Below are 25,725 nucleotides of genomic sequence, written 5' to 3' on the forward strand. Positions count from 1 at the left end.
GTATACAAATCCCAACCCATCCCTATATACCTACTGCCAATGTGCTAGGAAATCAAAATCATTAGAAAATTCATGCATAAGTATAGTTTTTATTTCCTTCTGGTGATGGTTTCTTTCTTCCATTCATGTTATTGTAACATAGTACAGTAGACTTTCAGTTATCCGGCACCCATGGGGATTGGTAGATGCTGGATAACTGTAGTTTCTAATTACTTGAGAGTTATTCTAAAAATAGTTTTCTCTCCCCACCTCACTCTCTGTCTCTATAATCCCCCATCCCCACTTGTAGGCCCAGCATCTATTCCTCCCTTCTCACCCTCCTTTCTGATCCGGGTCACTTTATCTCCCCGCCCCCTCTACTTATGGGTCCAGCATCCATCCATCTCCCCTCCTTTCACCCAGCTGGACCCTCCTCCCACACACACTTTACTTATTTATTTAATTTGTTTTCTAGCCCTTTGTCCCCAAAGAGCTCCAAATGGGTTACAGGTTTAACATACATAGTTTATGATACAAGTTTTTATCCTAACTTGATTCATGCTAGGGGCTAATGTTAATATACAGTTTACTGGTTATAAATTGCTATGGTTGTTCTTACAATGCAAGCTTTCCAGTACAAGTTATATCTAATTTGACACACAGAAAGTTATCCTTATGTGCATGTACTGGTTCTGGTACCAATATACATCTTTTTGTAGTCTATCGGTCAAGGGTAGGGGTTTAGGTGAAGAGGTATGCTTTTCTTTTCTAAATCTGAGGAGTCCTTCAAGTGATCTGATCTGCAGGGGCAGTCGATTCCAGTGACTCAGTATGAAGTGGGAGTAGGACCGTCACTTTGCGGTTTGCAGTTGAAGGGCACTTCTGGTCCACCTCCCTATCCCCCCGGTCTGCCTTCCTTCCCTCCACACAGATGTGGCCTCCTGAACCCCCCCCTCACTTACCTGAAGCAGCAGCCAATCAGCAGAGGCAGTGCTGTAAACAGGCTGCTCAAAGCCAGCCCTGGCAGGGCATTTCCTCTGCTGCTTCAGAAATGACGTGGCAGAGGAAAGGCCCTTCCAAGGCTGGCTGCAAGCAGCCTGTTTACAGCACTGTCTCTGCTGACTGGCAGCCGTTGCTGCTTTTGTTAAGTGAGGGGGGGGTTTGGCAGGTTAAGACCTCTGCCAATTCTGCTTTGGGGCTGGAGAGAAGGACTGGGGGGGGGGGGAGTTAGCGGGTCAGAACTGCTGCCGTTGCTACTTCGGGGCTGGAGAGAAGATGGGATGGCAGATCAGTGCCGCTGCTGCTTCAGGGGCTGGAGGGAGGACAATTTTTTTTCCCAGCAATTTTTTTTTGCTGGTTGGGCAAGAGTGCCGGTTAATCGGGATTCTACTGTAACAGTAAATAACAGCAGATAAAAGACCTGAACAGTCCATCCAGTCTGTCATGTAATTGCATGCATTACAGTTTCATGATTAAATTAAATGTCTTTTTTCTTTGTCATTTCTGGGCCATAGACCTTAGAAGGCCACCCAGTACTGTTCTTAGGTTCCAACTGCTGGAGTTGCCGATGAAACTTACTCCAGCCTGTCAAAATCATCTACTTTGTGGGATTCAGACCGTGAAAGCTTGCTTATTCATATTCTAATTAGAGAGCCTCTGTGTTCATCTCATGCTTTTTTGAATTCCATCACCATTTTCCTCTCTATCACCTCCCTCGGGAGGGCATTCCAGACATCCACCACTCTTTCCGGGAAAAAGAATTTCCTAATTTTATTCTTAAATCTACCACCCCTCAACCTCAATTTATGTCCTCTAGTTTTACCAATTTCTCTAATCTGGAAAAGATTTGGTCCTATATTAGTACCGTTCAAATATTGAAATGGCTGTATCATATCACCCCTATCCCTCCTCTCCTCCAGAGTATACATGTTGAGGTCTTCTAGTCTTTTCTTGTACTTCCTTTGGCACAAACTCTCTACCATTTTTGTCACTTTCTTCTGGACTGCTTCAAATCTTCTTATATCCTTGGCCAGATACGGTCTCCAAAACTGAACATAGTACTCCAAAATGAGCCTCACCAATGACCAGTACCTCCTTTCTTCTGGTAGTTACGCCTCTCTCTATACAGCCTAGTACACTGCTTTGTCACATTCAGATACTATCACCCCAAGGTCCCTCTCTGTGTATATCAGCCTCTGGTCTCCCAGCACATACATCCCCCTCAGGTTTCTACTCCTCAAATGCATCACTCTGCACTTCTTTGCATTGAATTTTACTTGCTAGACATTAGACCATTCTTCCAATTTTTGTAGATCCTTTTTCATGATTTCCACACTCTCCGAGCTGTCCACTCTGTACCAATCTTGGTATTCTCTGCAAAAAGGCAAAACTTTTCTTCTAACCCTTTGGCAATATCACTCACAAACATAAGAATATAAGAATAGCCTTACTGGGTCAGACCAATGGTCCATCAAGCCCAGCAGCCCGTTCTCACGGTGGCCAATCCAGGTCCCTAGTACCTGGTCAAAACCCAAGCAGTAGCAACATTCCATGCTGCCAATCCAGTGCAAGCAGTGGCTTCCCCCATGTCTTTTTCTCAATAACATCACCGATCCTTGAGGCACTCCACTACTTACCATTCCTTTCTCCGAGCAAATTCCATTAACCACCACCTTCTGACATCTGTCCATCAACCAGTTTCTAATCCTGTTCACCACTTTTGGTCTTAACTTCAGTCAATCAAGTTTGCTGAAATCTAAGTAAATTATATCTAGTGTACTTCCTCAATCTAATGCTCTGGTCACCCAGTAAAATAATTTATTGGGCAAGGAATATTGTATTATTTGAAACAGGAAAAGATGGCAGATAACGACCACCAAGCTTATTAATTTGCCTATTCAGGAGTAATTTTAGAAGACATCAAGTTTCAAGTTTCAAGTTTATTAAAATATTTGATTGAACGCTTTTCAGGATACAAAGCGTTTTACAAAGAAATAAAATTGGATATATTAAAATTACAAATACATCGTAAATAAAAATTGTTACTTAAAAAATTAAAAAACGAACTGGGGTAACAAACACATGGAACAGTAGGAAAGGAGGGAAAAGAAAAAATACAATAAAAAAATAAAAAAAACAAGATGAGTTAATCAGGTTGGGTTAGAACATAAGGATAATGTGAGAAAAGGATTTACAATCTTGAAATCTAAGAGAAAAGGATTTACAATCTTGAAAATCAAAGAGGGAAAAAAAAAAAAAAAAGGGGTATATACTCAGAGTTTAATACAAAACGATAAAATTAGGAATGAACCGAAAAATAAACTTTTAGTTAAAGGCTTCTTTAAAAAGAAAACACTTTACAGGTAGAAATAGCCTTTTAAAAATAGCCTAAACTTAAGAATATACAATCTGTGTATGCATAGTTTGTCCAAACTAGTTGGAGTCATTCTTGGAAATGGGTTTACATTTAGGCACATATAGGTAGGTGTAAGTTTGTATGTGTGTGTATTTCCCATATGATAATTTTAAAATGGAAAGTGAGCACCTGTTTTGTTGTAACATGTACATAGCTGGTATTATAAAATGACCACCTTTAAGATATGGAAAGAACAGGCTGTAGTTTGCAGTTCACCATGTATGTATGTGCTGTTCTGACTAACAGGACAAGGCGTTACAAAGCAGAGTGCCTGACTGTAGCACTTTACAGTGGATTCTGCGATTCTCAGTAATATATACCTCTCTTGTTTTGTAGAGTGAAAGATTCCAAGCAGAAGAATGCCCTGCAGTGTGCTAGATATGTGTATCGAACAGAAGGAATGCGTGGATTTTACAGGGGCTTAACTGCATCCTACGCTGGCATTTCAGAGACTATTATTTGCTTTGTCATTTACGAGGCTTTAAAAAAATACCTGAAAGATGGACAGTTGCCTTCCTCGCCTTCAGCTGGCTGTGAGAAAGGTCCCACAAACATTTTGGGGCTGATGTTTGCAGCAGCATTCTCGAAAGGCTGCGCCTCCTGCATTGCTTACCCACATGGTAAGTGCTGTCATTATTTCATCCTTTTGAAGAAGAGCAAGGCCTGTGTCATACTTCCAGCTAATGCCTGTATTACTAGGTGAATGTTTATAAAAGATCAATCGTCCATGAGCAAATAACTCAAATGGAGAGTGGGGTGGTGGCAGATGACTTGTAAGGGTTGGGATAGGTCTGTAGCATCCAACCGAGGGTTTGTTCAAAAGAGGACGAAATAGAAGGATGAATTCTTCAAGTGTCTTTATTGGCATATATCTACTGTTTATGTTTATAATCTTGTTTCCTTTATGTATACATTTGTAATGTAATGTAATTTATTTCTTATATACCGCTACATCCGTTAGGTTCTAAGCGGTTTACAGAAAATATACATTAAGATTAGAAATAAGAAAGGTACTTGAAAAATTCCCTTACTGTCCCGAAGGCTCACAATCTAACTAAAGTACCTGGAGGGTAATAGAGAAGTGAAAAGTAGAGTTAGAGGAAAAATAAAAATAAAATAAACATTTTAACAAGACAGCATTGATCTAAATACTTTGGAAGGTAGAAGAGAGGAGAGAAAGGAATAGAAGCAGAAGGGGGAGCCGTTGAACAGTAGAATTCTGGAGAAATTTAAATGATAGAAATAGAACAAAACAAAGACAAAAGGCAAAACAATAGATAAGGTTAAAGATAAATCATAAGCTGGAAAGAAAAATAAAATAAAACTTTGTCTTCAATCCACGGTTTCAGCGTCAGTGATGAAGTGGAGCAAGTAAGTTTAGGAGGAGCGATTGACGTTTCCAGAAAGGGCTTCTTCAGGGAAGAGACTTGGCAGACAGTCCCAGCATGTGTGCACTCATTAATTGTTTTTATGCATATGTTTTGTAGAAATTGATTTAATGTCCCCTGATGTAGACTTGTGTGAGCCGAAACACAGACCATGTCGGGTCTAATTGATACATGCCAATAAAGACTCTCTAGTTCTCTTTTGAACAAAGGTTAGATGCTACAGGTCTATCCTTATTCTTTCTGATTTTACTTTACATTTGTGGGGATGGCCTCCTGTTTTTGGCTGCTTTGTTTCTTCAGATGATTCTAGGGCCCATTTTCTCTTCCGGTTGCAATATTGCAGAATCTATAATATCTCTCATTTTATCCTGGTATCTCTAGTAAACATATGTTCTTTTTTATTTTATTTATGCAAGTTTTCAAAATAAACATTGACCATTCTCAGAAACAGTTGCATTCTTACATTGTCACCCTCACTGTCCCCATAGAAACTTCAACAACATAAACAGGGAGGGATGAGAGGTGCAGAGACCTGCGAGGGGTTGGGGGGAAGAGAGATTTTAGACCAGTGGAAGGGGAGGGAAGGAGAGAGAGAAGCCAGACCAGGGAATGGAAGGAGGGGAGAGAGATGCCAGACTGGGGGAAGGAGGGATGGAAGGAGAAAGATGTCAGACCATGGAAAAGGGGAGGGAAGGGGAGAGAGATGCCAGAACATGGAAGAGGAGAAAAATAGGAAGGGAAGATATGGAAAAGTAGATTTTGAGAAGAAAACAGAAAAATGTTGAATGTTAATACCAAAAATGGATGCAGGGCAGAAATGAAGGAGAGAAAAACAGTCAATGGATAAGAAGGCCTTGGAAACACAGATAAGAGCACAGTAAGAAGAAAGTGCAACCAGAGACTGGGAAAGGATGATTAGAAAAATAAAATCACCAGACAAGAAAGTTAGGGAAAATGATTTTATTTTCAATTTAATGATCGAAATGTGTCAGTTTTGAGAATTTGTTTATTTTTCTGTAGCAGTTACTGAAGTGACATAGCATATTTTAAAGTCATCTGCCTTGACCTCTTTGTAAAAAAACAGAATATAAATGATAATAAACATTTTCTCTGTGTAGAGCATGCTTTGTGTAGTTTAATTTTGTGGTTACCATTATGTATTGTTAATAAGATTATATTGTGTGTATATGATAAATTAATGGAAAAAATTGCATTACTATTAGTACTATTATTATTGGGGTGGGGTCTGGGGTGGAGCTTGGGTGGGAGTACTCGGTTGATATTTGTTAGACTTAGTGGGTACTTGGCTTGAAGAAGTTGAGAAACACTGCACTAGAGCACCAATATACCAACCACTCTGACAGATTCAGGCCTGAGCAGTATATCAAATCCTTTAATAAACTTGAAATGTGAACTATTGGGAAACTGGAACAAAGTAGGTTGTTAAGGATTCTTACACAAACACAGGTGGCCTGCAAGTTCAGAAGCTCAAAGAAGAGCAACCAAGATGATAAAGGGGATGGAACTCCTCTCGTATGAGGAAAGACTAAATTGGTTAGGGCTCTTCAGCTTGGAAAAGAGACGGCTGAGGGGAGATATGATTGAAGTCTACAAAATCCTGAGTAGAGTAGAAGGTACAAGTGGATCGATTTTTCACTCCGTCAAAAGTTACATAGACTAGAGGACACTCAATGAAGTTACAGGAAAATACTTTTAAAACCAATAGGAGGAAATTTTTTTCCACTCAGAATATAAGCTCTGGAAAGCGTTGCCAGAGGATGTGGTAAGAGCGGATAGCGTAGCTGGTTTTAAGAAAGATTTGGACAAGTTCCTGGAGGAAAAGTCCATAGTCTGTTATTGAGAAAGACATGGGGGAAGCCACTGCTTGTCCTGTATCGGTAGCATGAAATGTTGCTACTCCTTGGGTTTTGGCCAGGTATCAGTGATCTGGATTGGCCACCATGAGAACGTGCTACTGGGCTTGATGGACCATTTGTATGACCCAGTAAGGCTATTCTTATGTTCTTAAAAGAGTGTGGCATGGTGGCAGCAGGAGAAAATATTATGGGGTGCCATTTTCTTTGAAAAATCTGTTTGGAAGAGCAACTTCTCCCTCTGCTGCCCGCATAGCTCTGCCTCTGTGCACCACACAAGTCGGATGCTGCTGTTTTTCAGGATGGTGGCTCGGAGGCACGAGTGATTGGATATTGCTTTAGCCTTTTGACTGAAAAGGTGCACTTATGGGGTGGCAGGAGAGATATTGGGATGGATTCCACTTGGGCTCACAGGGTAATTTTAGTGGAGGAAGAAAGGGACCCTCAAACCACCCAGTATCTAGGAGGGAGGGGAATGGAAACCAGAAGACATTGGGCCTTTAGAGAAATTTTGCTGGGGGGTGTCTAAGGATTTCAGCTTCTTTTAATATCTGCCTTCTTGTCAGTGCATGAATTCACAGTCAGCAACAGAGCAAAAGGCTGCATTTTACTACAGTGATTTGTGCATTTTTTTCTGACAATGCAGGCTTTTTAATGCAGCAATATTTTGCATGCTTTTTGTGTACTGCATTTGAGAGCAAAGGTTTTTTTGTTCCGCTTTATGTTAGGCAACTGTGCACTGAGCTTTAGTGCATGGCTCTAACACAAGGTAACTGCAATGCTACCCTTGCCCCAAATTGTACAACATAACAGCTTTAGATGGCAATATCAATGTATAATAAATACAGCAACCACAGCATAGAAGATTAGGATTTTGAAAAGGGCATGCTGTAAAGTATTCTGTAAGTCAATATGAAAATGGCCATTTATCTTATAATGGTATTGCATGTATACATTCTCAGCAGTAATAGATGGGCACTCTACCACCTACCACTGCTTGCCCTGTGTTAGCATGGAGTGTTGCTGTTATTTGGGTTTCTGGAAGGTACGTGTGACCTGGATTGGCCACTGTAGAAATTGCTCCTTGATATTCTGCCCCTAATCTAATGCATGGGTCAAAGCGGTTTACATAAATAAAAAAAGAAGGAAATATCCAAGAAAAGAACTCCAATAAAAAAAACCCAGCAAAGCACACAGTCACACTAAGAGAGGTCATATTAAATTATAATTATTTTTTTTTTTAATTCTTTATTTATCATTTTAAGATTTTTAACAAAATCAAACATTTTGTACAGAAAGATTGTCAGATCATACACAAATAATAAGAAATAATTTCCATAATGCTGAAAATCTCTAATCTTACAATCTCAAGTCCTTAATGAAATGATCCAAGAAATATTATGAGTGAACGTTAAGGAAATCAATTAATAAATTCTATACAAGAAAAAGGTATCTAATGACTGGATTAAGGAGCTTATTCTATTAATCAAGTCCATTTGTTGTTACTATTATGTTGTTCCTTCTTTTTCCAAACGTTTCAGCGTCAAGAAAGCTGTAAGTTGAGCCGGTTCAAAAAACACATATTTATTATCTCGATACCTTATTATACATTTACATGGAAAACGTAAAAAGAAAATACCACCCAGCTGTGTAACTCCTGCTTTCATCAGAAGAAATTGACGCCTACGATTCTGAGTTTCTCTACTGACATCTGGAAACATTTGAATTTTCAAACCCAGAAATTCTTTATTCTTGTTCTTAAAAAACATTTTTAATATCCAATCCTTATCTGGCAACAACACCACAGATAGTAAAAGAGTTGCTGGTTTAGCTAAATCTTTATCTGATGTTTCCAGAATTGCTGTCAAATCTTGTTGAAGGTCTTGTGTTTCCTGTTTCTTATCCTCCGATTGCTGATCCCTTACTTTAATAGGCAAATAATATACTCGAGTGAGAGGAGGCAATGATTCCTCAGGAATATTAAGTATCTCAATAAAGTACCTTTTTATCATCTCCCTCGGGTTTATAGATGAGATTTTTGGAAAGTTCAGTAATCGCAGGTTATTAGTCCGACAATTATTTTCCATAGTTTCCAATTTTCTTCTAATAATTTGATTATCTTTTATTATTGTAGATTGAACTTGTTTAATCATTGTTACTTCATTTTCAATTTCTCCTACTTTTTCTTTAATGTTGGAAATTTCCTGTTTATTTTCCTCTATTGTTTGTTTTTGAATTTTTATGTTCTTTTCTCCTTCTTTAATTTGTTTAGTTAGTGAGTCTCCCAGTTTGGAAACCAAATCCCAAATTGAGTCAAGAGTCACTTCAGCTGGTTTTTCATGTTTAAAGGAAGTCTCATGTAAAGTTAAGAAAGGCTCACCTTGACTGCCTTCTGTCTGCTGGTCCGGGTTTTCTCCTCCCTCTGGTCTATCCACTGGAACTATCTCTGGGCTTAAAAAAGCCATAGAGACTTCTCCTTGCTGGCTCCCTGGTGTTACAGCCTCTCGGTCAGGGAGTTCTGCTGCTTCTGGCCCACTCCATTCGCGTGGGGAGCTCGCACTCAGCGGTGGGGGAGGTGGATTCCTCTGGTCGGGGCTCAGCATAGTATCCAGCCCTGGGACTTCCGGTTCAGCGTCACTCCACACCGCAGGGTCCAACGGGCGACTCCCCGACAAATTATAATTATAATAGGCGTAGAACTTATGAAACTTCTGATCTCCCAAGGCTGAAAATTAGAATCAGAAGTCAAAATGGAAAGTAAAAAAAGGAAGAATGGCCCTGAATATTATTTAAGATGAATTAAGGTTGAAAGCTTGCTCGTAAAAAAATGTCTTCAATAGAGACCTAAACTTAGGAAAGCTAGACTCCAGTTGGATTGAAAAGGAAAGGTCATTCCAAGATTTAAATACTAGAAAGAAAAATGCAGATTTTCTTGTAGACTCAAAATGAGCTTGCCGTGGAGCTGGAAGAACTAGTCGATTTGCATCAATAGATCTCAAAAGGCAAGAAGGAATATATCGAATAACTAAACAGCAAAGATACTATGGTTGACCTGAGTGCAGGAATGCGGAGCGCTGTATTTTGCAGTGTTTGTAAATATTTAAATTGGGCCGAAGTTATGCCAGCATAAATACTATAGAATTGCAGTAATCTATTTATTTATTTATATCATTTGAAACTTTACGCATAAGCAAATACACTTGTTTATAGTAAAACAGAACTAAGATTCATATTTGTTGCAGTAATCAGTTTTTGATATAACAAGAGCATGGATAAGGGTGTGGAGGGATTTAAAGTCAAGAAAGGATCTTACTGATAACAACTGGCATAAAGAGTAGAAACTTGAACGAATGGTAGCAGTGATTTCCTCTTGAAATAACTGAGAATCAAAAATGGCTCCTAAATAACGGAATGAGGAAACTGGCTATATTGGTCATTTAAATAGGATCAGAGTAATGGAAGGTGCAAGTAAAAGCTCCGTAACCCAGCAAGCCACTGTCTGGTTTGGATTTAGGACAAACCAATTATCGGAAAGCCATGATAAAATAGCATATAGACAGAAGTAAATCTGGTTAGAAAGGAGAACATGGATAAACCAGCAAAATATCATCATCATAGATAAAAATTTAACATTGAAGCTCTGGATCAAAATTGCTAATAGGCCGGTGAATATTGAAAAGTTAGATGGACCGTTGGTCTGACCCAGTATGGCTATTCTTATATTCAGTGTAGATATATATATATTTTTTAAAAAGTAATCCAGGTCTGGTTTACAACTAATCATTAGAATAAACTCAGAGTTTCAATATAAGCTCTCATTTTGCTGAAGGTTCACTATGTGGAAGGTGTCCTTGTGTGGTTTGCATGCTACAGTGTTGTAAGCCTTTAAAATCTTTGGACTTCTGCCCAGTACCCTGTACTAGTCATAGAAACTGAAACTGTTCTTTTTTTCTTGCAGAAGTGATCCGAACAAGACTGCGTGAGGAAGGTACCAAGTACAAGAAATTCTGTCAGACAGCACGGCTGGTAGCCTGTGAGGAAGGATACACTGCCTTCTATAGAGGACTCTTAGCCCAGCTTTTCAGACAGATACCAAACACTGCTATTGTGTTATCTACCTATGAGCTCATAGTATATTTGTTGGATGACCATGCAAAATGACAGAGGCAGTACATATTGCCCAACTACTGAGAGACTAGAGACTCTGGCAGCTCCTGGCTAGGAGGGGGCTTTTGACCTGCTGGACAATGCCTTCTGGTTGGCATCTTTCTCAAAGGTCTATCTTCAACGTTAGTAATGTTTTGGGGTTTTATTTTCAAAGTTACTGACACCTGTTTATTAAGCTGCTAGTAAATTAAATCATGCTGTTTAATGTTTGTATCTGTTGGGTTGTATGTGTGTTCAGTCTTAATTCCACCCATACCTTCGAATTGGTGATGTCTAACAGTTATGGGGGGGTTTTCTGAGGGGCTTATGGTGTAAATTCTATCCAAGCAGCCCCTATGTTGTAGTCTGCTCAGGGAAGGATGGGGCCCACCTTGAACTGCTTCTGTATTGTCTGAGATTGTTTCCCCTCCTCTAATTTAACTTCCTGTCAGTTGGTGATACTATTTTGGTTTTATTTTTTTCTTCTTAGTGGTGGATTAAGAAGAGAAATTGATATGTTTACAAGTTGTCGATTGATTCTGCAGGCATTTGCCCCAGTTTTATATCTGTGATCCCAAAGCTGTATAATGTAGACTTCTGCAAGCAAACAGACATCGCCCTCATACAAAATGAAAGTTACAGGCACAAACCAATTCTGCCAACAGCATATCCCTGGAGATATCTATATACTTTGATCTTTCTCCTCATAGGGACCTCACTCGTTCTCTCACTATTCCTGGGAACAGGATACTTAATTACCATATGAATTCTCTCTAAATGCATCTAGAACAGTGGTTCTTAAACCTGTCCTAGGGGACCCACAGCCAGTCGGGTTTTCAAGATATCCCTAATGAATATGCAGGAGGCAGATTTGCATGTCTGTCACCTCTATTATATACAAATCTTGTGGGACAGCTTTGGCTGCTGGAGAATGCAGACTCTGAGGTCGAGAGTCTGCTTCCAAGGGACAAACTTCTTTACAGTGTACCCACTTGGATAACCTGCACTAACAGTTCGGGAGCTCAGAAACCGATCCTTTGGGAACAAGGTTCACCCCAGGTTCATCCGCAGTGGGCTTGAGTACAGACTGGCAGTTTTTCAAGGATTGGGGTTGACTGCATTCTTATCCCCGTTTAGCGTACAATTGATCCACTAGGGGTTGAGGCCTCCAGCTGGTTCATTGAGCTTGAGAAGCAGTCCGGATTCCAGGCTTGTTGAGGCAGAGGTTCTCCCTGTAAGTTGTGTGCAGCTCCCAGCACACAGCATGGCACAGTGAGTTAATAGACTGACAGCCTGACAACCCAAATCGGGCAGAGGGGGGAATCTTTAAAATTGTATTTTCTTCAGTTCTGGGGATCTTGTGAGAAGGGATTGACTACCCAAGTGTTCAAGAATGATGTGCTTATTTACTAGAAAGAAAATTACTGAGGTAAGTACCAAATCTTCCTCTCTAGCTTTATCTAAGCTGTTACACTATAGAGATCCTTATCTTTAGAGTTACCATCGATATGTAGAAATATTGGAAGAGTGAAACAAACACTCAGCAGACAATGCAGCTGCTGCCCCTTTAGCCACTAATAATAGCATTGCCAGTATTTGCTCTTATTGTCCTTTCCGTCTCATTCCTTTCGTGTTGATTAGGGGGCCTAAGAGGTACCAAGCATGTCTCTTCTTCATGGAACAAAGTAAGAGACTATTAGAGCTTATCTGCTAAAATTAATTATTTTGCACTTGACTAAAAAGGTGGTCAACTAACCCCTCATTTACTGGTACTGGGGCATTTCTTGTGTGTGTGTGTATGTATGTGTGTGTGAGGGGAGGGAGGACCTACCTACTTGCCTCCACCAATATGGTAATGCATGTCCCCTTCTGACAGGTTATTTGACAGAACCTCTACTGTCAATATTCATCTTTTTTTGTGTTTGAGTACTCTGCACTAGAACCACCTGTGCCTGGGTCTTATACATATTTTTGATAATCTGAGTAAATGACTGCTCCTATCTAGTCAGCAGAAGAGTCCAGTGTACAGTGTTCAACACAAGGTAGATTTGGCAATGTAAAGCATTTGTCTCTTGACAGTTATTGTCTCATGAAAAGTATTATAGAAGTCCTTAAATATTGTAAGCATTTTACATTCAAAATGTCAAGAATGAGGCGTACATTCACGCTGAAAGCATAAAAAATGTTTTCTTCCTGGAAAATCTAATTTGTTGAGCAATGCATACATATGAAAAATGGATTTCTATGCAATTTATTTATTCCTGTTTCCAATGCATAAAAGGGAGCAATGCTATATGTAGACATTCAGATTGAAATGCTAGAAAAGGAAAACATATAGCCTCTTAACTGCCAATACTTATATAGCTTGTCTTCAAAATCATCAGGCAGGTATTGAGTAATCAAAGCTTGTCATATTGTGGATGTTTCATTCTCTTTCATCTAGACACAGTGCCACTTTGGGATTTTTTGTTTCTCTTTTAAGCACTAGTGATGTTCAAATGTTTTGTGAAGGAAAGGACTAATAAACAAGTTTCTACTATGCTGACTGCATCTACTTGATATTGATAAATATATTCCTTAAATTACGCTCAAGCTAAGGCTGCTGAACCTTCCTGCTGGGAACAGGAATCTTAGCTTGGGAAATACTGGCTAAAGTTCAAGTTCAATATATTTAATATACCGCAAATAAAAAACCAAAGTTAAAATCTAAGCAGTTTACAATGAATATAAATTGGGGAGGTAAAACAATACAAAAACAAACTCCATTAAAGAAAAAACCAATAAGGTTAGATTACAATAAAATTTGTGAGGGAAAGGGGAAACCATAATATAACCTACTTAAAAAATAAAAAGTAAAAGAATTGAGTGTATGAAAAAAAACAAACTATGAGCAAAATGCTTGAGAGAAGTAGAATGCCTTTAATTGAGCTTTGACTGTAGGGAACAATTTTTCTTCACAGAGATAAATGGGAAGAGAGTTCCAAAGAGTAGATGCCATAACCTAGAATGAACAATTTCTGTGTACATCAAGAAATAACTGCCTAAAAGAAGGAACACACAAAAAATGTTGGATTGATGAACGAAGAGATCTCTATGCAGTATAAGGAACCAAAAAAACTGTGTAAGAAAGAAGGGAATCCAGAGGACATAACTAAAAAAGTGATATTATATTTGTAGGGGATTTGGTAGACTATATGAAGAATATGTTCTGCTTTAAGAAGTGGAGTCACATGGTCAAATTTTTAATATCCATATAATAACCTAACCGGAGTGTTTTGTACCAACTATAAACAATGTAACTGATAATTTGGCAGGCCAATCAAAATTGAGTTACAGTAATCAAGTTTAGATAAAAGTAGAGAATGAATCAATATAGGAAGGGAACTTTGAAGAAATGAACAAACAGAACAAATTTGTCATAGAGCAAAAATGATGATGAAACAACTTTAGAAATATGAGATGAAAAGATAAGGTATTATCTAATGTTACTCCCAGAATTTTAGTAGTAGTTTTAAATGAAAGTGAAACACCATTCATACTGAAATTTAGAAGATTAAGATGTGGTATATCTGAAAAGCACTACCGTGGTCAAGTCAAATGTTAGCCTTGTTAATTGAAATTCATTTGTCATTATCCTGTTTTAAAGTGTGAAAATTGTTAAATATTGTATCTGAATGTAGCTGTGTAGCACTGATGTAAATGACCTGAGAGGTTACATCAATATGTGCTCGTCTGCCTTTTAGCGAACCTTGCCAAGCTGCTTTTTCATTTGTTAGGAGTCTTTATCATCCCCTTGGTACAGCCAGCCTCTTTCCTCCACCCACAGGGACCTGCTGTAGAAGGATTTGGTTCTGTCAGGTATTGCAAGACTATGGTGGCTTCTTTTGGAAAAGCTACTTAGGACTGTTGCAAGGTGTAGGCAAGCAGGCCATCTGCTTGGTAAGCTGTCTTTTGAGCCAGTCTGTAAACACCATAAGTCCAACAGAGAAGTGAGGCATGGAAACTTATCAAAAGTTTTCTGAAAATCTTGATATACTATGTCAATTTAGATATACTATGTCAAATGGCTCACTTTTATCCACATGTTCGTTCACACCTTCAAAGAAATGAAGCAAGTTGGTGAGGCAAGACTTCCTTTGGCTGAACTCTTGCTGACTCTGACCCATTAAACTAACACCGTATGAAACATTTCAATCCTCTGAAGGGGAAGGGGTAAAACGCGGACCTGACGGACCTCGCGGATCTAAACGCGTACGGCCTTAAAAATCTGAGGTCCGTGTCCCTGCCGCTTGTAGTTTCTGTCGCTGACAGACCTTGATTGAGATTTGAGCGCTGACGGGTCCGTCTCAGCATAGGGAGAGAAAAGTGTTAGGATCCGTCAGCGCTAAAAATCTCTTCGAGGTCTGTCAGAGCTAGAGACTAGTGCTGGAGCGGCAGAGCAGAAGCCAAGAGAGCGGGGACATAGGTTTTGGACGTGCGTTATGGAAAAGAAATCTCCGAACTCCAGCACTAGTCTCTGACAGACCTCGAAGAGATTTTTAGCGCTGACGGATCCTAACACTTTTCACTCCCTATGCTGAGACGGATCCGTCAGTGCTAAAATCTCATCAAGGTCTGTCAGCGACAGAAACTACAAGCGGCAGGGACAGGACCGACACGGACCTCAGATTTTTAAGGTCGAACGGGTTTAGATCCGCGAGGTCCGTGTTTTACCCCCTTCTCCCTCTGAAGCAACCTGCTCTACTCTGTAACACCTCTGGACATGTCCAGAAATCCTCTTCTGTAATCCGCTTTGAACCGCTAGGTAATGGCGGAATAAAAATCACTAATGTAATGTAACATAAACCATATTTGTTTACATGTTCTGTAACTTTATTCTTTATAATAGTCTCCACTATCTTACCCGGAGCTGAAGTCAGGCCTACCAATCTGTAATTTCCCAGATCACCCTGGAACCCTATTTAAAAATCGGTATTATGTTGGCTACCCTCCATTCTTCAGGTACTACAGAATGTAGCTTACTTTGCGGGTCAGGTGATGCATATGCACCAGAGGCTGGGGAAAGGTTCTCTGGCTGCAGTATTAGAGCCGCGTCACTATTTGGTACAAGCAAATACAGAGCACATGGCCACATATTAGAAACATAAATGTGCAGATCAAAACTGAACTGGAAACCCCAAGAAACAAGGTTCTGCATGTAATACAATACAACAGGGTTGCTGGAGAATCTCCTTCTCGGCAGCAATACTCCTTGTGGGCTGCTTCTGCTTCATGCTATCTGCCTTTCCAACATATTTATAAATGAGCTGGAAATGGGAATGATGAGCGATGTGATTAAATTTGCAGATAACACAAAGCTATTTTCAAAGTTGTCAAAACGCATGTGGACTGTGAAAAATTGCAGGAAGACTCAGCATCCAAATCAGAGATGAAATTTTAATGTGGAAAAAAGCAAAGTGATGTACTTTGGGGATAAATAATTCAAATACAGTAGTTAATTTATTATAGGTTCCACATTAGGAGTCACCACCCAAGAAAAAGATCTACATGTTATGCTGAAATTTTCTGCTGGTGGCCACAAAAGCAAACAATGCTAGGAATTACAGTAAAACCTTGGTTTGCGAGCATAATTTGTTCCAGAAGCATGTTTGTAATCCAAAGCACTCGTATATCAAAGCAAATTTCCCCATAGGAAATAATGGAAACTCAGACGATTCGTTCCACAACCCAAAACCTTTAATACAAAATACTATACGTACTTGTATTGCAAGACCTCGCTCGTTTAGAACAGTCACCACACTCCCGCAGCATCAGAGAGAGAAGAACCATCGGCTCAGTTGTGATGATGTGACACGTGTATACTGTATGTGCTCATATCGCAAGACTTTGCTTGTTTAGAACAGTCACTACACTCTTGCAGCGTCAGAGAGAGAACCATCGGCTCAGTTGTGATGTGTGTATACTGTAAGTACTTGTATTGCAAGACATCGCTTGTATATTAAGTTAAAATTTAATCAAATGTTTTGCTTGTCTTGCAAAACACTTGCAAACCAAGTTACTTGCAATACAAGATTTTACTGTATTAGGAAATAAGGTAAGGAAGGCCTTACAATGGAATTCCTTGTTTTGCTATCAGAGATTTTGAAGGGAGGGGGAGGTTTATATAGTTTAGTTTATACCTTTTCAGTACTGGTTCTCAAAGTATGTTACTTTCAGGTACATGAGGTCGCTGTGGTAACTACCCAAAACCCAAAGGGATTTAAAGAGCGTTGGGACTTTTCCTGCATGATACTCGCTAGCGCAGCTTCATTAAGGAGGTCCTAAGCTTTTTATACCTGAGGTAACAGATGGTTAATGCTGGCTTTGTTAAAGAAGCCCTAAGTGACGTACCCAGGATCAAACAGAGCCACAGTGAAATTTGAACTCTGGCTCTGCAGGTTCTCAACCTAATGCTAAAACAATAGGCTATTCCTCCTGTCCTTTATGACAGTGAGGGTCAGAATACTCACAATGGCTGAGATCCAGAAAATGAATGTATACAAATAATTACTAGAAAGGCAAAAGCAGAACACCCACATCAGACCCAGTTCAGGCACTGTTACAAATGCCAAAGCTTTTTCAGATCTATGTCCCATATCTTGGAGAACACTTAGGGATTAATTGATTTTGATATACCACTTAGCACAAAAATGTATTAAAGCAGTTTACAAAAAAATAATAAAGCAATGTAGAATAAAAACAGTTTACAATAAAAATTAAACCATACACTCTAAATGACAATATTAAAAAAAGATAATATTGCAAAAAAAAAAAAAATTGCCTAAATCAAAAAGATCTCACTGATGGTCATACGACTCAGTCCAAAAGATCACAATGTATTAAAGGATTCCATGAATAACCAGGTTTTACAGCCTTATGAAAACGTACCCCCCTGCCCCCCAATTACGAAGCCACGGCACAGATTTTATACCGCAGCCTGGAGTGCTAAATGCTCCAATGCTCCTAGAATTCCTATGGTAGAAACCTCTACCACGGCTTAGTAAAAGAGGGCCTCAATTAGTTTATTTCAGTTATTTCTTTGAGAAGAGTGTTTCATATAGAAGGTCCAGCATAACAAATACCCATTTTCAATTTGACATCAATTTGACCAGCTCTAATGAAAGAAGTTGTAAAAAAAATTGCGGAGAGGATCATAAAAGATGTTGGGACACATACTTTAATAATAATAATAACTTTATTTTTGTATACCGCCATACCCCGAAGAGTTCTAGGCGGTTCACATTAGTTAGACAGAGATTACAAGTGGTTACATATCAAATTGATCATAGAGTTGCAAACAGCAAGGAGAGAGTAGGTACAAGTGGTTACATATCAATTATATCATGGAGTTGCAAACAGCAAGGAGAGAAGTAGGGGGGAGAGGAGGGCGACGGGGGATATTTTGGAAAGCCCACTCTTAAAGCCTTGAACACAAGGCATAAAATATTAAAAGTAATTCTTACAGAAGTGGATAACCAATACAATTCAGATTGTATAGATAAAATGTGGTCAGTCTTCATTTTTTCCAGAAATGAATTAGAAAAGGTTCAAAGAAGAGCAACCAAGATGTTAAAAGGGATGGAACGCCTCTCATATGAGGAAAGGCTAAAGCGGTTAGAGCTCTTCAGCTTGGAAAAGAGACAACTGAGGGGACATATGATTGAAGTCTACACAATCCTGAGTGGTGCAGAACAGGAACAAGTGAATTGATTTGTTACGCCATCAAAAATTGCAAAGGCTAGGGGGACACGATGAAGTTACAGTGAAATACTTTTAAAACCAATAGGAGGAAATATTTTTTCACTCAGAATAGTTAAGCTCTGAAATGTATTGCCAGAGGATGTGGTAACTGGTTAACCTAGCTGGTTTTAAAATGGTTTGGACAAGTTCCTGGAGGAAAAGTCCAAAGTCTGCTATCGAGATAGACATGGGGGAAGCAACTGCTTACCCTGGGATCGGTATCATGGACTGTTGCTGTTGTTTGAGTTTTTGCCAAGTACTTATGACCTGGATTAGCCACTGTGGAAACAGGATACTGGGCTTGATGGCCCATTGGTCTGATCCATCATGGCTCTTCTTATATTCTTGAGTAGTGCGGCAGTATTCTGAATTAACTGTAGATGCTTTATACCAGTTCGAGTTATGCCCTGGAATAATGAAGTAACAATAATCCAATTTACTGGAAATAAGGGCATGCATTACCTTCACCACATTTGTTTAATCTAAAAATGGTTTCAATTGCTGAACCGTATGTAACTTTTAACTAGTTGTAGGAATCTGAATATTTCAGTACAGAATTAGACAAGCAGGGCTGATGGATGGTGCTCAAATGCTTACACTAACTTCCTTATTCTTTTAAAAGAGATACAGGGCTAACAAATATAGACTGCTTCATTTATCAAAATGTGTCTCCAGCCCCTGATATTCAGCAGGCGGCAGGTGGTGTTTTTTAAAATGCTTAGTGTCACTAGCTAAATTATGCTCCAGTATTCAGTGCCAGGTCATGTCCAGGTAAGGACACTGAATATTGGGGAATAATTCTGGGCGGCCTGGCCACCTACAGCTTATGCATGCCATGGCTGAATCCTGCGCTGGGCCAGGGCCCATCTAAGTATTTTTCTTTGCTTTTTAAAACAAAAATCCTCCCCTCGCGAATGTCTCCTCTCTCTCCCCCACCTGATTACCCCCTCCCAATTTGTAAGTAGGTCCCCCTGAGCCTACTCATATACCTAGTGGCCCAGCAGGGGTCTTTGTGGTAGGAGTGCAGCCCCCTTGTGGCACCTTTTCAAAATGGCTGCTTGACCTCTCTGGCCCACTTAAATGGTTCTGAATATCAGACCTGGTGTATTTAACGGAAACATCCAAAAATCTTAAATACAGTATCATGTCCATTTAATTAGACCATATTAGAAGAGTTGTAGAAAACATAAGTATTCTACTGTAAAAATTTGTTTTGTTTTGTTAATTTTCCTGTTTTTAACATTTCCCCAAGAGTCTGAATTTTTTAAACTTGTACTTTATACAATATATATTGTATGTATTTGTATTCTATTTATTGTGTATATTTTCAAACTGAAAGGAATGGCATCAAAATAAATAACTTCTACTTCATAATTATTCTTTCTGATTCAAAAAATTAAAACATTTTTGTTTCTAAAACATTGTGCCTAATGGATGTCTGCCTTGATTGCAAAAAGGAATTAATCTAATTGCTAAAATGGAGGGGGAAAAAAAAGATATTCTTGTAGATTGCAGCATGGTAGCAGGGTCTGCTTATGTCCTAGTCTTGTGAGGCCCACAATAATAAAATGATAGAAAAATGGCAATTAAAAGGCACCTGTGGTAATCTACTTTTATGAATGATTTGAACCAGTTACCTTATGGGAAGCATCTCTCTAGCTAACAACACACATCATGCATATTACCGCCAGGATGACAATGAAATTAGCTTAGTGACTCCGAGTCCAGACAAAGCCCCTGCTTTCAGAGCTGGGTTTTTTTTTTATGCCTCTTAAGGAATGTTACTGTACTGAAAAGAATGCAAGGATAACCAGTGGCATACCAAGGGGGGTGCACAGCTGGCCACCCACCGGGGAATAGGCTGCCGCCAGGGAAAGACTTCCACTGCTGCCATTGGGAATAGGCCGGCGCCGAGTTCTCCATCCCTGCTTCTCTTCCCCATGAGCCGACCAACTCTTGCCGCCCTACGTCAATTCTGGCGGAGAGGACGTTCTGTGCCAGCCAATCACTGTGTTGCTGGCCTGGAACGTCCTTTCCAATATTAGAATTGACATTGGGCGGCAAAAGTTGGGCGGCCCAGTGGGGAAGAGAAGCAGGGCGAACTTGGCATTGGCCTGTTCCCAATGTTCCCAGTGGCAGCCTTTCCTTGGCGGCGGTGGCATGGGGGAGGGCAGGAAAAAAGAAAGAAAGGGGGGGAGACAGGGAGCCAGAAAGAAAGAAAGAAAGGGGAGGGACAGGGGGCCAGAAAGAAAGAAAGGGGGCAGGGTGAAACAAAGAAAAAAAAAATGGGGCATGGGGAGAGAGAAAAAAAGAAAGGGGCAGGGTGAAAGAAAAAAAGAAATGGGGCACGGAGAGAGAAAGAAAGGGGGCAGAGTGAAAGAAAGAAAGAAATGGGGCACGGAGAGAGAGAGAAAGACAAACAGAAAGAAAGGGGGCATGGGGAGAGAGAAAGAAGGGGGCAGGAGAAAGAAAGAAATGGGGCATGGAGACAGACAGAGAAAGAAAAGGGGCAGGGTGAAAGAAAGAAAAATGGGGCACGGAGAGAGAGAAAGACAAACAGAGAAAGAAAGGGGGCATGGGGAGAGAGAAAGAAGGGGGTAGGATGAAAGAAAGAAAGAAATGGGGCATGGAGAGAGAAAGACAGACAGAAAGAAAGGGGGCAGGGTGAAAGAAAGAAATGGGGCACGGACAAACAGAGAAAGAAAGAAGGGGACAGGATGAAACAAAGAAAGAGTTGGGGGAGGGAATGAGGTCTGGAGGAGAGGAAGCATACAGGAGGCTGAAAGGGAAGAAATATTGGATGCACAGTCAGAAGAATAAAGTGCAACCATAGACTGATGAAATTACCAAACAAAGGTAGGAAAAATGATTTTATTTTCAATTTAGTGATCAAAATGTGTCTGTTTTGAGAATTTATATATGCTGTCTATATTTTGCACTATGGCCCCCTTTTATTAAACCGCAATAGCGGTTTTTAGCACAGGGAACCTATGAGCGTCGAGAGCAGCGTGGGGCATTCCGCAGCTCCCTACGCTAAAAAACGCTATCGCAATTTAGTAAAAAGGGAGGGGGTTATATTTGTCTATTTTTGTATAGTTGTTACTGAGGTGATATTGCATAAAGTCATCTGCCTTGACCTCTTTGAAAACCTGTGGAATATAAATGATAATTAACATTTTCTCTGTGTACAGTGTGGTTTGTATTTTTAAAATTTTATTGTTGGTAGATCATTTTGACTTGGCCACGAAGGTAAAGGGGAGGGAGGGGAGCTGCTGAAAGACATCTAGTAATCCTTGCAGGCTTGACTGTACAGGAAATTATTTTTGTAAAATCATGTTTTGTTATGTGACTGGCATTATTTAGACTTTAATTTCTATGAATGAATAGAATGTAAATGATATAAAATTACTTGCTTGTTTTTATGTGCGTGCGCTGAAGGAAAGTGGAGAGAGAGTGGGCTAAGGACCCTGAAGGGAAATGGGGAAGAGAGAGTGGGGAGAAGACGCTGATTTATAAATTGAGAATTTCACAGAATATTGTTTCAAGGCTTGTGTGGATGGAATCAGGTGGTTTGTGGGGGTGGGGACCGAATTTACGGAGATTAGTCCAATAAAATGGTATTTTCTTATTTCTCATTATTTGTTAATTTGTAAAGTGGTGATTGTTATGTATCAGTTTTTTCAAATTTACATCTACTGTCCCTGTATTACTGTTTTTGTGGTGTTGCATATTATGCAGAATCTAGTTTCTTGGCAGTTCAGTTTAACTTTTGTCTACATATTTCTATTTTTAGTTTGTGATTATTCCATATTGGGAGATGGTGTATCTGTCTGTGTATGAAAGGGACATGGCTTTCTGATAGCATCGACTGTACAGGATCAATTATCTGTGCAGGATCTGGCTTGTTTAGTTTTACAATGTATGTGTTGGTATTCTAGTGCTCACTGCAGTGTTTAAAATGCTGCCTTTTCCTAGGTACACTCTTGTGCGATATGTGGATGGTTACTAAAAATCATATTTTTCATATAGATGGGGGGGGGATCACTTAAGCTAGGTACGCCACTGAGGATGACCTTGGCTACCGCTATTATCCACTACTATTTGGTCATCTTCTGATAGCTTCAGTCTTGTTCCGGGAATTGCAGATCTCTGCACCACCACTTCCAGAACGTCAGCCACTACATGAATTTGAGAGAGAAAATATTCTAGGCGTCATGTAATCGGAGCTACAAACTCAATGTAATAAAATCCTTATAAACTCATTTTTGGAATGTAACCCCCATGGATATGAGCTTGCTCAATACACTACTAGCATCTACCGGTACTAGTAATGCTATTTATCACTCATTAGCCTCTGGAAAGATTGGGGAGCCTGCGGATCCCATGGCCAAAGATGTATGTTAGGAAGGCTCGAAGAACGGGCTTGCTTGCACAGCTCAGATCAATGAAAGGTACTGGATGCGGGATTTTGAGATTGCATAGAAGCCGGTGCTGTGCGTGCTTCAAACACACCCAATATTCAGCAAATGGAGGGGCTAATTTCCGTTGTACACCCCTCCCCCCCAATGATTTCAAAGTGGGGTAATGCCAAGGCGGCCATCTTTGTGAGGGCAGGTTTAAAAGGCGTTTATGTTATGCAGCCACGGTTGGCTTTACCGCGCGATCCTCGTTTTACCCCTCCGGATTCTGTATTCTTAGGCAAGGGAGATTGGAGAGAGATTCTTGGGGGGGGGGATGTTTGCTCAGACATCAGGATCACCAGTCACGGATACGATATATCGCCCGTATGAACTGAGGAGGATTCGGTGCTTCTCGGGCTGGGTGGACGCACTAGTGGGTACGTTAGGAAGGAAATCCTCTATATAAGATAGGATGCAGACGCCGGCGAGCGCGTGAGCAGAGGACACGAAGAAGGGGGTGTGAGGGTCATTCCGTGCTCCCGCAGTGTCACACGCCCCCACACTCTGACTCAGCTCGACCCAACTCCCCTCACGACATCGACCTTTCACGCGCCAGTCCCAGCCGCCCTCTTCCTCCACCCCCCGTCTCTGCGCGCGCGCACCTCGGCCCGTGATTGGCTGTGCGGCTGGCGCGTGGAAGTTACAAAGCGCGACGGAGATTGGCTAGCGCGAGAGCAGCGCCGACTGAAGACGGCGGGCTGCAGCATGGAGGGCGTGAGAGTGCTTCTGCCCACAGCTGCCGGCCTGACCGCTACCGCTGGCTGTCTCCTGCTGTATAGATTGGCGTGGAGGTGAGTCCCGGTGGCGGAAGGCGAGCGCTCCCCACGTGGAGGATTGGCCTTCCTCTCGTTTCCTTCAGGCTGACTCCTTTCCCGAGCCCGGGACGCGGTGATTGGAAGGCTGCGCTTCAGCGGGCGATTTCCTGTTTCCAGGCCGCTGGCTCCCGGCGCGCAGAGAAACCTTAAGGCTAAAAGCCTGTGTTTCCAGGGTGGCTGTAGAGCGCACGTGCCCCGGAGCGCTATCGGGCAGGAGCGACGATGACTCCCTTTTCTTTGTGGCTCGTTGCTGTTGGGTCTTAAGTGAATAAACTGTTTAATTATTGCTCCTTGCTCGAATCGGGTCAGCTGTGGCCGCCTGTCAGATGCAGCGGCTCTAGTCTGTTCATTGTCGGGGGAGTAGCGCGGCAGACCCTGGCTGTATCAGTATCTGCTGATCTAGCGCGCTGATTGGTCGTTCCGTGTCTCGCTCTTCCTCTCCATTGGTTCTTCTCTCATTCTTCTTGGCTTTGTTCTTGGAGCGTTACAGCTGCTCCTTGTGCTCGGTGTCAGCTGTGACTTAAGACGTAAGAGCCCTGCGTGGCTCTTCTGTATAAATTGTTTGGTTTGTGTTTGTTTTTTTTAACAAAATGGAAATGTTACTTTCAAAAGGGAGTTTCAAACAGTCCCATTGGAAACTAAAACCTGTTGGAAGTGGCTTGCTGTGGGATGCCTTTATAGTCTAATTAAACTCTTTCTGGTAAATTTTCAGACACTTGTTTTTGTTTGGATGAATCCCTGTTCTATTCCACTTTTAAGTCTGGTTCCTTTGGGAAGCATTAAAAAAAAAGAAGTACTTTTGGGGTGGTGCCTGGAGCTCTCCAAGGTGGAGGATTTTTAGCATCACTTATTTTATGGCCTGGACTATAGATAGAGATAGATTTAGATATACTTTTTAAAAAATTCTATACTGTCTAATCCTATAAAATCAAAAATACATATTGCTTAAAACAATACAAAGAGACTGACAAAACATTAGGATTTAAATTCACAATGCATCTTCAATCAAGGTGAGTCAGACCCTATAAAAAGTAGTAACAAACAATTATGATTAGCTAATTTGAGCTTATGCTATGCTATGCTGAGTCAAGCAGGTAACCCATCATCCTGTCTCTCTGATAGTTATCAGCTTTGGTCACAAGTACTTGGCAGGTACCAAGAAATAGCTTTATTCTTGGAGCTCCAGGGATGAGCAATGTCTGTCCAAGTCAACTAGGATAGTTGTTTATGGACTTTATTCTAGGAACTTGTACAAACCTCTTTTGAACTGTTATGTTAACTACCTTGATCATATCCTCAGATAGCTGGATTCCACACCTTTAGGCAGTATGCAGGAGAAAAGCTTCTGTATTCAAACAATCATATCTGGCAAGAATATGAATTTATATTTGTTTTGGTGATGCAAAAGCCTTGCATTAAAATAGTTTTGTGCCTCGTTCATCCTTTGTTTAGAAAATTGGTGTATTCTTTAACTTTTTGCTTTATAGGAAACCAACCTATCTACGGGTGAACTGCTGGTTCTGTAACCAAGATACAGTAGTGCCTTATGGCAACCGCAACTGCTGGGACTGCCCCAACTGTGAGCAGTACAATGGCTTCCAAGAGGTGAGAGGTGGCTAGTGGAGCAATTATCACCCTTACTGGTAGGGATTACCAGTGGCATAGTAAGGGGGTGCAGTCTACCCCAGGTGCAGCTTTCCTAAGGGTACAGCAGCACCCCTCCTTCTCTCTACCCACACTCACCTGCTCCTCTCCTTGCTGCACATGCCCCTTGCCTTCCTCGTACCTTTTTGGTACTCTTTGACGTCACTTCTGGGACCTGCGCCTAGGAAATACATTAGAGTGCACCAAAAAGGTAAGGGAAAGGCA

General features: G+C 40.7%; 2 protein-coding genes across 3 annotated transcripts in view; both read left to right on the forward strand.

Moving 5' to 3' along the window:
- SLC25A33 (solute carrier family 25 member 33) overlaps positions 1–13,343 on the forward strand; it is a 62,855-nt gene extending 49,512 nt beyond the window's left edge. The window contains exons 6-7 of the mRNA XM_033922533.1: positions 3,731–4,014; positions 10,615–13,343. Coding sequence (XP_033778424.1) covers positions 3,731–4,014; positions 10,615–10,817 — 487 coding nt within the window. The 3' untranslated portion in view covers positions 10,818–13,343. The remainder of the gene's footprint in view (positions 1–3,730; positions 4,015–10,614) is intronic.
- A 10,327-nt stretch (positions 13,344–23,670) lies between these two features.
- Positions 23,671–25,725, forward strand: part of TMEM201 (transmembrane protein 201) — a 34,126-nt gene continuing 32,071 nt past the window's right edge. Inside the window, exons 1-2 of one of the 2 annotated variants that reach the window (XM_033922450.1) lie at positions 23,671–23,832; positions 25,344–25,461. In XM_033922450.1, the coding sequence (XP_033778341.1) occupies positions 23,747–23,832; positions 25,344–25,461 (204 nt within the window). In that variant the 5' untranslated portion in view covers positions 23,671–23,746. The remainder of the gene's footprint in view (positions 23,833–25,343; positions 25,462–25,725) is intronic. The other variant, XM_033922451.1, reaches the window with a different exon arrangement.

This window comes from Geotrypetes seraphini, chromosome 15, assembly GCF_902459505.1.
Source record: "Geotrypetes seraphini chromosome 15, aGeoSer1.1, whole genome shotgun sequence".
Lineage (NCBI taxonomy): Eukaryota > Metazoa > Chordata > Amphibia > Gymnophiona > Dermophiidae > Geotrypetes > Geotrypetes seraphini.